At 37.3% G+C, this 17,828-nt stretch overlaps 2 protein-coding genes across 2 annotated transcripts; one reads left to right on the top strand and one right to left on the bottom strand.

The window, feature by feature from the left end:
• Nucleotides 1-3,243: 3,243 nt before the first annotated feature.
• On the bottom strand, nucleotides 3,244-3,861 carry LOC148570610 (uncharacterized). The gene has a single exon (XM_088507103.1). The coding sequence runs from the start codon at nucleotides 3,859-3,861 to the stop codon at nucleotides 3,244-3,246; it is 618 nt and encodes a 205-aa protein (XP_088363229.1).
• Nucleotides 3,862-7,233: 3,372 nt separating this feature from the next.
• On the top strand, nucleotides 7,234-11,192 carry LOC107630460 (pro-cathepsin H). The gene is made up of 7 exons (XM_016333598.3): nucleotides 7,234-7,778; nucleotides 8,370-8,485; nucleotides 8,650-8,723; nucleotides 9,286-9,550; nucleotides 9,748-9,879; nucleotides 10,357-10,492; nucleotides 10,900-11,192. Exons 1-7 carry the CDS (start codon nucleotides 7,448-7,450, stop codon nucleotides 10,935-10,937), a joined length of 1,092 nt encoding a protein of 363 aa, XP_016189084.1. The 5' UTR covers nucleotides 7,234-7,447; the 3' UTR covers nucleotides 10,938-11,192.
• Nucleotides 11,193-17,828: the final 6,636 nt, after the last annotated feature.

The following is a 17,828-nucleotide window of genomic DNA, read 5'->3' as shown; positions in this document are numbered from 1 at the left end:
TATTAGGGTTTATTGTTGCTACTGATTCTATTATTATTATTATTATTATTATTATTATTATTATTATTATTATTATTATAATAATTATTATTATTATTATTATTATTATTATTATTATTATTATTATTTGTTTATAATACTGATTATGATAATGAGAATAATTTATTGGTATTTTTTAATAATTAATAATACTGTTTATTAATTTATTATTATTTTTTAGAGATTTATTATTACTGTTTAATAAATTATCGTTATCTTGTTTTTATTAATCATTATAAATATATAAGTAACTGTTATTATTAACATTTTATTAACATAGTATTATTTAAAAAAAATGTGACGGTTCATGAAAATTATTATTATTATTATTATTAGTAGTAGTAGTAGTAATAGTAGTAGTAGTAGATTATTATTATTATTATTATTATTATTATTATTATTATTATTATTATTATTATTATTATTATTATTATTATTATTATTGTTTTTGTTGTTGTTGTTATTGTTGTTGTTTTCTATTTTAGGGGAACAAGTATTGGATTAGTTATGATTAGTATATTGTTATATGTTTATAATAATGTCTATGATAAAAATAATAGTTTTTTTTATCATATTGTTATTTATGAATTATTATTATTATTTATCATTAAATTTTTTTTGCAAGCTATCAGGAATTTGTTGCCCAGAAAATCAGATCCGCCAGAGATCTTTAAGGAGATAGCTGCAGTTTCACTAGTACTCACTGGGTTTCAACACATTTCACGAGTAGGCGAACTGAGAGGTCATTCTGCACTACTGAGTGCCTTGGTCGAGCGATAGAGGCTGGAAACCCACACATTTCATCTTCTGGTTGGTGAAGTGACAGTGACGCCGGAAGATGTTGCATATATTCTTGGCCTCCTGGTTAATGGAGAGCCCGTTACTGGTAGATCAGACAGCAGTCACCAGTTTTTTGTGGAGAACTGCATCGCGTGTTTTGGTCGGGAGCCCGATCTACAGGATCACGTATTGGATAAGGTTAATCTAGCATGGGTCCAGCGGTGCAGAGACACCGAGCCGTGTGACACGCAGGAGTCTATTGAGCGTTACGTCCGGGCTCACATTTTCTTATTGCTCGAAACGATTGTGTTTTCGGATAAGTCGACTACTTCATTGAACTCGAAGTTTCTACCTCTACTTCGCGATTTCCACTGGATTCAAGGATACAGTTGGGGGCAGCCAGTCTGGCACATTTATACAGATCGTTGTGTCATGCATCACGATTCAACTATAAAGAGATGGATGGGCCATTGATACTACATTTTGTGTGGGCGTGGGAGCGCATGCCGTTCCTAGCGCCTATTCCCTGCGATCAGCTCGTCGATGTTGGGGTTCCACTTGCGCGACGGTATTCTTTTTAATTGTTGTTATTATTATTGTTATTGTTATTGTTATTATTAGTGTTATTATTATTATTAATATTGTTATTATTTAGACGGAGTCATTGGCGCCGGCATACAAGATACATACGGAAGCCTACTGCGCATTTTAGGCGATGACTCGATGACATGGGAGTCGACGATGTAAGTTGTAACCATTTATCTTAAGCTGCTTATTTACAATAATAATTTTACTTATCAGCCTCGTGGGTACTAATGTGCAGTTTATATGGCGGTCGTATATGGGAGTGGGGGTTCCGGATGACCTTGCAATCCATTTGTTTATGTGCTCCACACAGTCGCCGTTGGTGTCATTCGAGTGTGTAGAATGGCACCCAACAGACCGAGTTAGACGATAGTTCGGCCTGCAACAGCTTCCACCAGGACCGGCATTCGATATTGGTCGTGATCATTGCAGGCGGTTGACAGGTCCACAGAACCATGACTGGAGAGCGAGGAACATCTAGTGGGTTACCTTGTGGATATCTTTTCGCTATAACACACTGCAGATAGGGGAAGAGATTGTCAACTTTCATCCTCTCCAGGTGTACTTCGACTGGTACACACAGCAGTATGGGGATCACCTACGCCTGTCAGATAGAGTTGCAGGTGGCGAGGCTAATGCGAATGAACCACATGGTCAATAGAAAGAAGCAACTGGACCTTAGGAGCAAAATCCCCCTTATGAGCAGCAGTTCGAGGACCCAGCCTATGACCAAGGGTTTCAGGTATCATTAAGGTTTATTACCGTTGTTAGTTATTATTGTGTATGTCATTATTAAAAATTATTATTATTAAGGCTGATGGATATTTATTAATTATTGCTAATTATTATCTAGGTTCCGGCATACGAGCACGACTTTCAGGTCCTGGCATATGAGCATCAATTCCAGATGCCGACCTATGGAGAACAGCAGTTTCCGGAACCTGAGCAACAGCACTAATGGCCGGCGTAGGTTCAGCAACAAACGTACATACCGGAACCACAACCACCTTAGGCAGCTGAACCCTACATACCACGGATGGTTATTCCAGCAGAAGGTCAGTTTAGTCTGTTGGGTGGATCGGACACCCTCAGCTTCTCTCAGGTCTTGAGAGATATAGATTATCTGTTTCCATAACTAGATGGGCCTACTGCTTCTCATCAGTCAGCTGGCTGTCGTGCCACATCAGGTCATGCCAGTGACTTCGACATGGATCGATCAACGGGTCATGTAGATCATCCACGTCCCTCCGCATCACCTCGTACGGAGTTGTTCGAATTGAATGAATTACCACCATAGGAGGACATCCAGCTGGGACATGACCTTCAGCACTGGTATGACTATGTGGGAGCGAGTGCTCCGGAGATGAGTGGTTCCAGTTTGTACGACACTGGCGATGCGAGTATGCCAAATGTTGGTGCTTCTGATGTTGGCGGTGGAGTGGATGCCGGAGTACATCAGGGTCGTCCGTATAATTTACGGACACAGATCGCGCCACCGGATAAAGACACCCCATCTTTGTATTCGAAGAAGGCGCCAAGGAAGTAGTCTGTTGGTTTATCTCATATTGTATATTTAGATATTTTTTGTACTCGTATTCTTATTCTATATTTATCTTTATTCTCGTGTAACTCTGTTTAAGATTAGCCTGTTGCATTATTTATTATTCAGTATTTAACGCATACATAAATAAACTACGGAATAACATAAAAATCTTACAGACTACTTTAAATTGGATAACAAAGTTACATAAAATGTTACGTTAAAAGGTTTAACCACTATTGACCTCCGGCGGAGCTTGGACCAGCGCGCTGAGGACATCGGCTGCGGCTATGTCCCTCCTATCCACAAATAGTACACCGACGCGGACCACACATATCCCGCGAATCCATCTCATTCAAGTAGCGGGTTGACTTCGGTCTTCCTTTTGTCGCGCGCCTCAATGTCCAATTGGCGATCGCCTTCGCTCCTTCATATTTATCCCACGTAAATGGGTCACCCATCGGAACAAACTCGCCTCTGTACACCTTGCAAATTTTAGACATCTTATATACGTCATGCACATACACTTTCCAATCAAGACGTTGGTTAGCACAACATGCAAGAACGTAGCGACATGGGAATTGCTCGACCTGGAAATGGCCACAGTCGCAGTGTCGTTGCACAAGGTTGACGGTGTAAATAAAATCATCTTGCATTTCTCGAACCTCAAACATCTCGTTGCGCCTGTCAAACCGATTAACGACAATATTTCCTGCACGTTGAAAGCTTTCTTCAACTCTTTTGGTAGCAAATTCTGAATACGTGAATCCATTGCGGACATGCTCATGAGCCTCGACGCTCTTCCGAGTAAACAATTCGTTTAGTCGATAGAAAGTAGACCTAACAATGGTAGTCACAGGAAGGTTGCGTGCACCCTTCAGGACAGAATTTATGCACTCTACCAAGTTTGTGGTCATATGTTCCCAATGATGACCCCCGTCAAATGCCAACACCCATCTCTCAACACCAATCTCATCGCACCATTGAGTATATGCCTCACCTCGCTCTTTAAGCCGTTGGTAGTTTTTGTTGTACTCCTATTCTGTCCTAGAATAGCTTGTTCACCAAACCATGAAATCCTAATTAGAAGCAAAAAAATTACCATGAATAGGACCATAAATAGTGCATTCTACCTGTGTTAACCACGAGTTTATGCAAATACGGTTTCTTGAACCTCCTTAAGAAGTTGGACCCGATGTGCCTGATGTAGAACATATGCCACGCTCTTGGTGGTGACCATGCACCGTTACTGCGAGCTATTGCTGTGTCGATGGAGTTATGGCGGTCAGAAATAATTTTCACGCCATCAATGGTAACAACGTATCTCCGCAAATTGGTTAGAAAAAACTCCCATGCGTCTACTGTCTCACCCTCGACTATTGCAAATGCAATAGGCACAATGTTTTGGTTCCCATCTTGTGCAACCGCAACTAGAAGTGCACCTTTATACTTTCCGTACAGGTGTGTGCCATCAACTTGCACCAATGGCTTGCAGTGCCTGAATGCCACAATACATGGATAGAAGCTCCAGAAAACACGATGGAGAACTCTTACACCTTGAACCTCCTCATTCTCACGATATACGGGGAGCGTTTTTATTTGAACACGAGACCTTAACATCTTCTCAGTCATTGCTTTCAACCATACCGGCAGAGTCTGGTAAGAAACTTTCCAATCACCGAAAATTTTTGCGACAGTCTACTTTGCCAACCAAGCCTTATGGTAACTTACAGTGCAGTTGAACCTCGAGTGAACTTATGCAATTATAGACTTCACCTTTATCGACGGGTCCGCTTCAACCAACGGCCTAATGGCATCTGCAATTGTGTCTGAGTCCAACTTGGCATGATCTTGTGAAATTGTGCCCATGGTGCACGTGTGTTTGCCATTGTATCTCCTGATCTCCCAACACCCCTTCTTTCGAATCAAGCTAGCTCGGATAAGCCAATCGCACCCTGCACCATAACCCTTGCATTTCGCATAGAATGTTTGCGGCTCAGACTCATAAATAGTGTAATCAACTCCTCTAGAGATAGTGTAGCTTTTGATTGCAAATATCACAAAATCTCTAGAACCAAATTCCATTCCGACACTAAACTCACCATCTTCCACCGCAACGTCGCCTTCACCTACGACATGCGATCCACCATCAGTCGGACAAAGCAAATAAAATTAATGGTACTGGTAACTTTAATTAATAACCATAAGATAACATACCGATATTCGCATACTTAGGAAATTCTGGTGCATGCATGGCTTCGAGATCCAGAGTGCGCATAAAAGATAGAACTCCAAAGGGGTGCTGACTTACGATCGAATTCACCTAATATTGTACCGCCGGATTGCCTGCCAAGTCTCCATCCTCGTTTTCGTCATCGACTTCATAATTGGCTTCAAACTCCTCTTCACTATCGTTGTTATCTTCTACCCAATCTATATCCCTGATTTCATCAACACTGACATCGTCGCCAACCGAATCCATCCCCGTATGCTGTTCAAACTCAATGTATAGCTCGATAATCAGCACGTGAAATCGGGTTTGTTGATAAATACAGAACATATGTTGCATACTTGCGTCGTCAGTGATGGACATTATTTGAAACTGTATCAGCCCACCAAATACTTGTACATGATTTCTGTATAAAATGTTGCTCACCCTTTTCAAAATGTGACTTTGTATGTTATCACACAGACCATTTTGTAACTTCGCAAAAAATGATAGTGTACGGAATAGCAAACGATAAGGGACATTCACAAACAAAAGTCACTCCTTCGTATGTGTTTGGTATAATCTCACCATTATAATATACTCGCAAATTTACAACACCTTCCATAACCTCAGCTTCACCTAACTCGACTTTTTTTACACAGTTAACTGCCAAAAAAGCACACCACTATGAACTTTATGCAAGAAAGAGTAAGAGGAGAAGTGAAGATGCAAATGAATGAAATTGCGCTTCGTATTTATAGGCAAAGTTGTGGATTAAAATATTATTCTGTGTATAAAACACAACCTGTGTTTTGGGGCCTCCAAGAAAAAATTTCTGACACTCACAAAACGCGACCTGCGTTTGTGGGCTTCAAAAAAAATTTGAATTTTGTGACTTCAAAAATGCAACCTGCGCTTAGCCTACACAAACTAAAAAAAAAAAATGAAAATCTCTAAACGCAACTTCGTTTAGTATGTTTCAAAAATATAAAAAATTCAAAAATTCAAAACACAGCTTGTGTTTTACATCTGACACTATAACAGTGTAATTTTTTTTTCACACGTTCATTTCATGGTGTTACACCTTATTTCTTTCCATAACAAAAAAAAAATCAGCCTCAAATTAAATTAATTAAAAAGTTAAAAATTATTTTAAAGAACAATGAAAATTTCAAAAGTTGTTTAGATATTCATTCCCTTTACTTGAAGTTTTAGTTTTTCCTTAGAACGAAAATCAAACCCCTGACATAAAACAAGATTGTTCAAGTTTGTTGCTTGTACAACAAAAACACATATAGAAGATTCATTACCAAAACAAAAATTAGGTCCCGCAATGCTGTGATAGCCAAGAAATATCAAGAATTCCATATCACTACGTCATGGAACACGTTAGCAACCTTGCAGAGAGTTAAAAACCTCACCATCAGAAACGGAAAAAAATCTTAATATTTGTTCATACATAAAAACTTCTGATGGATATGTGATATGTGGTTTAATATACTAGTACTATTCATGTTGACTTAAATGTTATTTTTACTAAATAATTAGACATTATAATAATTAAATCTACTATAATATATTGAATAATAAAATTTATAATAGATAGATAATCAAATTTATTTGTAATAGTATAATAAATTTTTTAAATAAGTTATCCAATACATATTTTTATACAAAATAATTAATTAGTGATTATCTTTTAGTGTTTATGTAATATGATTAAGCTAAAAGGATTGATCTTGTCATTTATTAAACATAATAAAAGGAGGAGTTAACTATGAACTCAACTAAGTATTTATTTATTAATCAAAATTCTTTTTTAGTAAAAATAAAGTTGAATGAATAATAAAGATTATAACTATTTTTTAAAAAAAATTCATATTACATATAATATTTTTAATTCTTAATTTTTTCTATTATAAAAAAAAATCTCACTTTTCATTAGAAAAAACATTCTTCACCATAACACGATACTTATTAATTATTGTATGTCATTTTTACCTTAACTATTAAGATATTTATCATAATTTTTATCAATTGAATAATACCCTTAAATGAATGTAACAGGCATTCTGGAAGTATGCATAAAAAAATATTGATATTACGTCTATGGCCTTGAATAAGACCCAGTGATCTTTCCAAGACGAAGGGTATTTTGGTCAATTTAAATACTCTGCAACAGCCAATAAAATTATAAAAATGAATCCCATTCGAAGATCCTATTCCTTCCTACCCCAACTTCTTCGGGATTACATCACACAACACTAACACACCTTCACAGCACACACAACATTATGGCGTGCTCATCGTCAACGCCGGCGGCGTGGTGGTTCACCATCGCGGTATTGTTCTTTGTCGTCGCCGCCGCATCGGCCGGGTGGAGCTCCGATGATCCGAACCCAATCCGAATGGTGCCGGACGAGCTCCGAGAAGTGGAGGCGGAGGTGGTTAGGGTCGTCGGGCGAACCCGGCACGCTCTCTCTTTCGCTCGGTTCGCCGTCAGGCATGGAAAACGATATGAGAGTCCCGAAGAGCTGAAGATGCGATTTGAAGTGTTCTCTGAGAACAAGAGGCTCATAAGATCTACTAACAGAAAGCGATTGTCGTACACTCTCGCCGTTAACCGTAAGTTACTCTCTGCTTCTTCTTTTTTTTGTTGATGTGTTAGTTTCTGCCGTTGGATTGTGGTTAGTTGTGTGTTTTCCCTGATGAGAGAGTCCTACCATACCATTCTCTTGTTATGAGTCAAGAGCTATAATCTAACTTAGTTGTTGCATCTTATTATGGTAAGCTTTTACGAAAAATAAGCTCAAAATAAATCAGTTATATATATAAATAGCTCAAAATAAATCCAATTTTGATGCGAGTAAAATAATCTAAAATTTTTACACAGTTGCTCAATCACAACTGTTCTCATTCATACAATCAATGTGAAAAAGTAGTTTATTTTTGCTAGGTGACTTTACCTAATTGAATGCACGTCTAAAATTGCTTAACCTGAAAGTGCATTAAAGTTAAACTTTATAAATATGTGTCTGTGTGAGAGATTTTATTTCTGGTAGTGAAATTTTATGAGAGCAATATTTATATAATAAGTTCTTTCTGGATCGCATACAAAATAAATTAAGAGAATACAAATGAAGTGAAATGATTGGCTCACTTGTAACAGAATCGATCTTGTGGACTGTAATGTTATTATTATCTATCTTATTTCAGATTTTGCTGATTGGACTTGGGAGGAGTTCAAAAGACACAGACTAGGCGCAGCACAAAATTGCTCTGCTACCCTTAAGGGCAATCATAAGCTTACTGAAGCTGTTCTTCCTGAGACGGTATGCCAGAAACATAATAAACTTCTACTGAAACTGCATTACTTCAAGCAAAAACACCAAGCAATCAAGTGTTGTATCCCGTTATTATAACTTTGATAATATTTCTAGACTATTAGAACTTAGAAGCTTACATAAGTTTCAATTCCTTTGGCTTTGTTTTGTAGCAAGACTGGAGAAAAGAAGGTATTGTTAGCCCAGTCAAAGATCAAGGCTCCTGTGGATCTTGCTGGACATTCAGGTTCTTCTGACAAATATTTCTTAGCTAGACATGGCCTATTATCATATAATCATTATTTAACATGTGGTAAAAGTATCTTTTTTAATGCAAAAGAAAAAGAATAATTAAAAAAAAATCCATAGGTGCTGTTGAAGCAAGAAGTAGGTTTTGCTCATTGAACCATTAAATGCCCTCACTATTTTAGTTTTGTGAGCCATCAGCTGTGGCCCGATTTGCTGAGTAGTTTCAAGCAAAAACCTTTTTATCAATTTTAAAAGTACACTCTAGTTAGACGGCTAGACCATGCCTAATCAACACTCCCTTTGTCATTTTTTCTTTGTCATTGACTTATTGAAAATTTGATATATCTTTGGATTAATGTATTCATTTGGATATAATTTGTGTCCACTTTTATTCAAATACATCAATCTAATAATGTACAAAATTTTCAACGGGAAAGTGAAAGATGATAAAAGAGAATGGTACTCCCTCCCCCAAAAAAAATAAAAGAAGAAAATAAAAATAAAAATAAAAAACAAGGCCCTCTTTGTCATTCTTTAACCAATGGTATGTGCCTCTTCAGCACAACTGGAGCTTTGGAAGCAGCCTATGCACAAGCGTTTGGAAAGAGCATCTCTCTTTCTGAGCAGCAGCTAGTGGATTGTGCTGGTGCTTTCAATAACTATGGTTGTAATGGTGGGTTGCCATCCCAAGCTTTTGAATACATCAAATACAGTGGTGGACTTGACTCAGAGGAAGCATATCCCTATACCGCGAAGAATGGTGTCTGCAAATTCAATGCTGAAAATGTTGCTGTTCAAGTCCTTGACTCTGTCAATATTACTTTGGTAATTCAAAAAATGCTTGCTTCTATGAGTTCCTATAAATGGGGTTCTGCATGATTTGCTTATGATTGAACTTTTTTTTTTCCTCAGAAAAGACAGGATAGAGTTAAAGCTTTCTTGGTCTCACATCTCAAAGAAAGTTGCATGATTCTATTTATTTATTTATCTTGTTAATCCCATTTGTTATTCCTTGTTTACAGGGTTCTGAGGATGAATTAAAGCATGCAGTTGCTTTTGTTCGGCCAGTTAGTGTGGCATTTCAGGTGGTTGATGGTTTCCGATTCTATAAGGATGGTGTTTACACTAGTAACACTTGCGGTAGCACATCCCAGGTGATTCCTTCTGCTAGAAATTACAAGAGATTTCATTGTCTTTGATAATCAAGTGTACACTGCATTTTTCTTTACCTGTTTTGTTGAGAATCATGGTGATCAGAGAAAAAAGATGACCGAGAGGAAAATTTGAAATAAATCTGAACTTACTAAATGATGAGAATGTTGAGTAATAATACAAGTGATATCAGCCCTTATATTCACATTAGTAACTAATTCTAACTAGTTCACTAATATCTCTGATATGTTTAGTTTGAATGTTGAGATTCGTTGGCAATGTAAATGAAATTTATGGTTCTTTTATCAGTATATGCTCATAATATTCTTAAGATGAAGCCATCATATATTTTAATTTGATTTCTAGTGTCAGAAGGTCCTACAAGTTATGTATTTGCATGTCCTTTATCGTCTGATTTCAGAAAAGGACAATTCAATCCACTTGTCACATATAAACAAAATATATGAATCTGCTTGCAGGATGTAAACCATGCTGTTCTCGCTGTTGGGTATGGTGTTGAAAATGGTGTCCCATATTGGCTTATTAAAAATTCATGGGGAAAATCATGGGGTGACGATGGTTACTTCAAGATGGAGCTGGGGAAGAATATGTGCGGTAAGTATCCAAAATGCACCAAATTGTCCGAAGTAATCTCAATAAATTGTCTTGCTGTGTTTGTTGATTTGCAAAGAATAATGTAGTATTCTAAGTGCTTGTTTGGTTTGAGAAAATGTTTTTGTTTCCATTTTTTAAGTTTTTGTAAAGGAAAAAAAAAGTAAATATTCTGTTTTGATCCCTCCCTATTTCAACCACATTCTAAAAAAAAATACTGAAAATGAGAATAAAAAACAAAAATGCAAACCAAAGTGCTAAATAGTGACCAATTTTACAGGAACATTGACGTTACTAGAGCTAGTGACAGTAAAATTGAAAAACTGTATCTATAAACCTAAGAGGAATGAAAGTTAAGTACTATTTTTGCTGTTTTTTTTTTAATTATTTGTTTAAATTTTTTTTTCCAGGTGTTGCTACTTGTGCCTCGTATCCAATTGTGGCTTAGATAGTACGGTTGTGGAGTTATGGTGCCTTCCTGGCTTCGATCTCTCGTCTCATGGCTACATAGTGTAGCTGTTGCCATTAAAGTATTATCTACTGTATGATGGCTCATACTTGGTAGTGTACAAAATAAGTAAGGATTGGGGATTCTCTTTATATTGTTGTAAACCATAAAAAACCAGTGTAACATATGTATCACAATGACAGACATTTTGGCGAACATAAACCCAAATACAATAAAATATTAAAATTATTTGTACTGCTACTAGTTCAATTAACGGTGAAATAAAATTAAATATGGAAATAACATGGGTAAATTCCCAAATATGGGAAAAAGGAAAATCCACAGGAGGCGTAGTGTGAAATACAAAACGCTGGGGTTGAAATGGGAAATTTTCTTTTTAAAACCAATTCAGGCGGGTGAGTTCTATTTCGTATTTTTTATTTAGAAAATGGTGGGGGCGAAATCTAATTACGAAAAATATTTATTTTAAAAAAAATTCAAAATATTGGGTCATTTTCTGTATTAAAAAATAGTTTGGATGTTTTGGCAAGACGTTGGGAGCATATTTGGGAATTGAAAAAATAGTTCAAACTATTTGAGTGAGAGTTCATCTATGTTGTTAAAGTTACGGGAGAATCTTCTCCCGTTTATGAGCTCCATTTTTATATATGTTTTAGTATAGTTAGGGGAGAAAAAAAAAGAATTTAGTGAGAAATAAAAATTAGAAGGATGGGTTTAGTTTTCTCTTTTATAATATAGTTCACCATTCTTTTGTTATTATAGTTTCATTAGGGAACAATAAAATTGAGTTGAATTATAGTATAGAATGGAAGATAGTTTGAAAATAGGTGTTTACTATGGTACGATGATAAATTTATATGTACCGATACGTTTAAAATATAGATAAATAATAAGTCACGTAGAATTTATTTTCCACATCAACATTTAATTTTTGTTTTTTTAAATATATATTATATCACCACTTTTACTAATACACCCATTTAATTAAATAAAAATAAAAAAGTATTTTTTATTTAATTTTATAAAAAATCTTAAACATTCTTCTTATAAAATTAAATAAAAAATATTTTTTTATTTTTATAAAATTAAAGGGGTGTATTAGTAAAAATGGTGATATAATATATATTTAAAAAAACAAAAATTAAATGTTGATGTGAAAAATAAATTTCACGTGGATTGTTATTATTTGTCCATATTTTAAACGTATCGATACGTATGAATTTATTATCGTACCGTAGCAAACACCTTGAAAATATTATAATAGCCTGATTTTACCTCAAACAGCTGAGAGTGTGACTTTTGTCTGTAAGAGTCTATGTATTGTTTCTTTTGCAATATTGTTTGAGGAATTTAAAAGTGTACTTTATCAAAACATAGAACATCAAGTATTGAAGAGGGTGTCAAATATTTTCTATAAGAAGCATGTGTTAGTATTTGGTGGGTTTATTGAATTTCAGACAATATTTTTAATAAAGCAAGTATTCAAGTGATCTTTTCGATTTATCATCAGATTCAAGCACAAGTGTTAGTCTATATGTTGAGTTTGAATACTCAGATGTCGAGGTAATTGAATTTGAACAAACATGGATTAGAATAGTTATAATAGTGAAAGTGAAGAGAGATTTGAAGGTAGTTTATCAGATTGCATATTAGACTGAAGCCAGGAATCAGGTTGATGGCAGAGTCGAGATAGATGTAGGTTTAGTTTTGTAAAGCTTTTTGAAGAGATGCTTGTTCTTTTTAAAAACACAAGCTTCTCATTTTGTGTGTGATAAATCAAAAAGATCATATACTTATGCTTGCAACTTTTAAAAGATAGGAATGTTTTTGAAAATATTTAAGGTGGAACTTTTTAAAAAAGGCTTATCAAAACTAAACAGTGTAATATATCCTCATACATTAATTAATACCAAAATCAATTCTTACATAAATGTCTATTATAGTATTTTTAAATTTTAAAAATTATTTTATCAAACACACTTGTTGTCTCTTGTATTTATTGAAAACTATTTTTAATTTAATTTATCAAATATAGATGTTATAACGTTTAAAAAGTTATATTTTAAAAGCTAACTTTTATAAGCTACTCTCCAAAAGTAAAAAATTTACCAAACTAAGCCGTAGCAGATAGTGGCAGAACCAGAAATTTTATAAGAGGGGGACCAATAATTAAATATAAAATAAACTAAAATATAATATAATAAAATTAAAAAATATAATTTAAAAAAATTAGATATTTTTAAAATATTAGTGTTTTGTTTTAGCTGTTGATCTCAATTATAAAAAATATATATAATTAAAATTAACTGTTAAAATTAATAAAATATCAATATTTTAGAAATATTTAAAAAATTTCTTATAATTTATAGTATGTATGTCAAGTTAATAATTACATTATATAAAAGCTAACATTTAGTAACATATACCTTAAGATTTAAATATTTTTAGATTTGTTTAAACTTTGAAGTAAATTTTAAAGTAATTATCTTTTCAATATATATAATCATATAATTTGATAAAAAAAAATCTTTCATCTTATTTTCAAATTTTATTTTAACCATTTTTATAGTTAAAAAAGTTTATTCTATTAGTGTTATTATTACAAAAAGTTAAAATTTTAAATCTTTCATTATGGAGAGTACATGGTAAAACATGAAAAAAAACTTATTAAAAAAAATTATAATTTTATTTTATTTGGATCAAGTTAATTTTTAAATGAGCTAGCTTATTATTTTTATGTTAACCTATATTTATTATAAATTTATCACATATTCATATATAATATATTTATATCTTTTATTATTATTATTATTATTATTATTATTATTATTATTATTATTATTATTATTATTATTAACACTACTTTCTATTATATTTTGTAATACACATTATACATATTGAATTGTTTATATGTAATTTTTTTATTTTTAATATATTAAGATAGAAGGATTGTAAAAATAAGTTTATTAGTAAAATAATCATAGTCTAATTAATTACTGTTTGATTTTATAGTTACCATTTGAATATTTCTATGGTAGATTAATACGTTCGCAGGAAGTAAAGGTGGATTGTAGATTCATCATGCAGTTTCCTTTTGTTGCCGCAGACCCTTCTATTGTCATAGACTGTGAGTTGGTCGTGGAAATGAAATTCAATTATAGAGAAGTTATTATTGTGGCATGTAAGGATTATCCCATTTATAAGGATGTGAATTATCAGATATATAAATTTAAATTGATAATACTTTTATTCAAACGTGTGTTGAAAATTAAGATTTTTAAAATAATATTTTAACTACTTTTAAATATGTTCGGTAGATCGGATACCGGACGGTTCGGGTCAGGACCCTGAGGTCAACGCTTATGATGGAGGAGAAGCTCGTCTGGTCGTGGTCTCCTGGTCCCGGGTGTGCGAGGTCCCGAGCACTTCGCATGGAGGGGGGGTGCCACCTGCAAAGACACTCCGACGCTCTTGTCAGAATATGTGCAGGCGGAGAGGAAATGGTGTGTGAATACGACGTACCTTGGGGGGAGAGCCAGTCTCCCCCTTATATACATGTCAGTAGTGGGCCCTTTCAGTGGGCAGGCCCATACCCTCAAAGGTGTTGTCCCACGGCTGTGTGCAAGCCGTACGGGACGCGTGTCCGGGTCGGGTGGAGGGTGCATTACTGGGCCGGCGAGAACTCGGGTCGGGTTGACCCGCGTGAGTTTGGGCCAGGCCGTAACAGTGCCCCCGACGCGTCAGCGATGGCCGTGGGGGCCATTGGTGGCGCGTGATGTTTACACTCGTGCGTTGTCGTTGGGTCGGCTGATCGTGGGAGGGACGCGTCTCTTGTGCGCGTGTCCCTTGATCTACTGTGGCATCTGTTTGCCGTTTCGTTCTCCGCGCTGGGCATTTAATGCTCATAATGATTTGAAAAAACCCATGCGCAAAGACCATTTTGCCCTTGCTTCCTTTCGCGCTTTTGGGGGTGGTTTTTAAACAGTTTTCTCCCTATCCACTTCCCACTCTTATTATTTCCAACTCCTTCTCTCCCTAACATCCAAAGCTTCCTGTGCGAACTCCCTCTTGCTTCAACTTTCAGTCCAGATTTCCTTCATCGTTCCAGGTAATCTTCTGGTTTCTTTCTTCTGGTATCTGTGTTATGTTCTGTTGTTGTGTGATTGCTGTTTGCGTTTGTTGCATGGCTGGTTTATTTTTGTTGAGAGGTTTTTCAGTGCTGGGGTAGGTGAGTTAGGGAAGGGGTACCATTCCAGGATAGGCTTTTTTGGGTGGTTTGTGAGGTAGGCGTAGTTTTTAGCCGTATCTGGTCATGATTGAGTTGAAAAGGTGTAGGTTCTGAGTTTTTTCGGGCTCCCGACCTCATAGACTAACGGAGTGGTACCCCGCTGTAGGTATGCCTCGCGTTGTCTCCCGGTCTTCCGGCTCTGCTGTGGCTTACGACCCGTATGCTTGGGTGACTGACGATATAAGGAGTTCACCCAACCAGATAGGTTTGGAGGAATTGACGGAGTTCCGGCAAGCCGGCTACTTGTGTGGGGGTACTGACGAAGAGGCCAACTACGAGGCCATTGTCCCTGCTCCTCATGAGCGTATTTATGAGCTCAATTTTCATTCCCCCCGCGTCCCCGATTGGATCTGGTTTTATAAGTCCATGTTCACGCAAGTTGGCGTTCGGATACCGTTCTCCGAGTTTCAAATGGCGCTGCTGAACCGGATATCCGTCCCCCCGTCTCAACTTCATCCGAACAGCTGGGCTTCAATCCGCTGTTTCGAGATGGTCTGCGAGTACTTGGAGTTGCCGGCGTCGGTGGACGTTTTTCTCTTTTATTTCAACCTTACCAACCCTTCCAAACAGGGGAAGGCGAGAAAAGGATTTCTTTCTTTTCGTGCTGCCTAGGGTAGGAAGATTTTTAGCCTTTTTGAGGACTCCTACCATGGTTTTAAGGATAAGTATTTCAAGGTTCGTCCTGTCAAAGGTCGTCACCCCTTCTGGTTGTCGTTGGAGGGGGAGCGCCTCATCCAGACTTACTGGAGCTTTGGCGCGGGGTCGAATCCTTTTGTTAAAGTGTCGTACAAAAGGTTGTCGGCTGTAGATAAGCAGATAGCGAACGTCCTTCTTGCTATCTTTGAAAAGAACCCCGTGAACCCCCATCTTCTTATGGGTGAACGGGAGGCCGCCAGGAGCTATATTCGTGAGTTGTTTTCCTTGTTTGCCTATGTTTGTCGTTGTTTTTTCTCTTTCCGATCTAACGACTAGTCGTGCTTGTTGTTTGTTGTAGTGGAAATGTCTGCCACCGTGACTGGTCTTGAGAACCTGATGAAGACCTTTTTTGAGGTAAGTGATGACGAGAACGCCGAAGAGAAGGACCTCGGCAAGTCGGAGGGCCCTTCAGGGGAGAAAGAGGGTCAAGCTTCTCCTGTCCATGAGGAAGGGGGCGCTGACGGGCGCGTGACTCTCACCCCTCATCCGGATAGTGACGTGGAGCTTATCCACACTCCCAAGAAGCGAAAGATGTCTTCCAGCCCGGAAGGGGCCCTTACCGTAATGGAGAGGAATTTTGATGCTTCCAAGTTCATTGACTCCCAACTGATACCCGGGACAGAAGAGCATTTTCATGCAACCGAACTGTCTGGGCAGGCGAGGTGGATGTATCGCACCTTGCTTCGTGGGGCCGTGATAGCTCGGAAGGCCGAGTTTGAGTTATCCGGTATGGAGGCGCTTCGGAGGAAGCTTGAGTCTTCTGTTAAGGCGAATAATGACTTTAAGGCTCAAGTTGAACTCCTCCAGGGTCAGCTGTCCGAGATGGGGGGAAAGCTTAATGCTGCTGAGGAGAAGTCGTCGTTTGTTGCGGAGAGGTTGAAGGCGTCCGATGAGACCGTGGCCCGGCTTCTTGAGCGTGAGATGACATTGGAAGGTCAGCTGAACGCCGCTCAGGGTCGGGTTGTCGCCTTGGAAAAGGAGCGGGAGCAGGCTATCTCGGAGGCGAAGGCCGCTAAGGCGGAGGCCATTGAGCTTAAGAAGAAGCTTAAGGTGGCCAAGGAGCAAGGGAAGAATGCCATCTTGATGACCGAAGATGCCCTGAAGGCTCAGCTGAAGATTGCTGCTCCTGATTTCGAGACGTCGTCAATTGGTGTTTTCAAGACTATCCAGGACGGGAAAATTGTTGATATGCCGAGGAAGTGAAGTCTCGTAACTTAGGATATTTTGTAATGCATTTGCTGAACAATCTGTTGATATTTTGTCGTTTTGTTTGTCCTGAACAATTTACTTGTCCGTTCCATATTTTGACGCTTTATAAGTTATCGTCATTTGATTGCTATGATTTTTGCTTGTTTCGTTATTTTGTCGTGTTGCCGTTATCGTGTTACCGTTTATTCTGGGCGGGCTTATTTCTTGTGCTCGTCTCGCCGTTTTCGCATTTGGTGGCAGTTCGGACCGATTTGGTCGCGTAGTCTTCGAATTGGTTGAGGCCTATGAGCCGTCTGGCTCCTGGGGTGATCAATCCCGGGGTGCCGTTTTAGGTTTTGGTCATGAGAAACAGGTATGAAGTAAGAAAGTTTTAACAAGTAAAAATTTGAACAAGTGAAAATTACTCGTCGGTTGGGCAAGTATTTGACAAAGTAAGTAAACAAGATGAATTAATCATGTGGACAGGGCAAATATTAACTATCTGGCTAGGCTCCCTGGTCGGTGAGCCGGTGGGTCAGGAGTAGAACCTCTTTAGGTTACCTGCGTTCCATGTTCTGGGTATTTCCTTGCCGTCAAGTTTTTCGAGTTTGTAAGCGCCCTTGCCGAGTACCTCCCTTACTCTGTAGGGGCCTTCCCAATTTACCGCCAGCTTGCCTTCCCCTGGGGTCGGGACGCCG

This window comes from Arachis ipaensis, chromosome B3 (genome assembly GCF_059453495.1).
Source record: "Arachis ipaensis isolate K30076 ecotype BB chromosome B3, ASM5945349v1, whole genome shotgun sequence".
Taxonomy (NCBI): Eukaryota; Viridiplantae; Streptophyta; class Magnoliopsida; order Fabales; family Fabaceae; genus Arachis; species Arachis ipaensis.
Note: the sequence above shows the minus strand (reverse complement) of the source record. Positions and strands in the feature narration are given on the sequence as shown.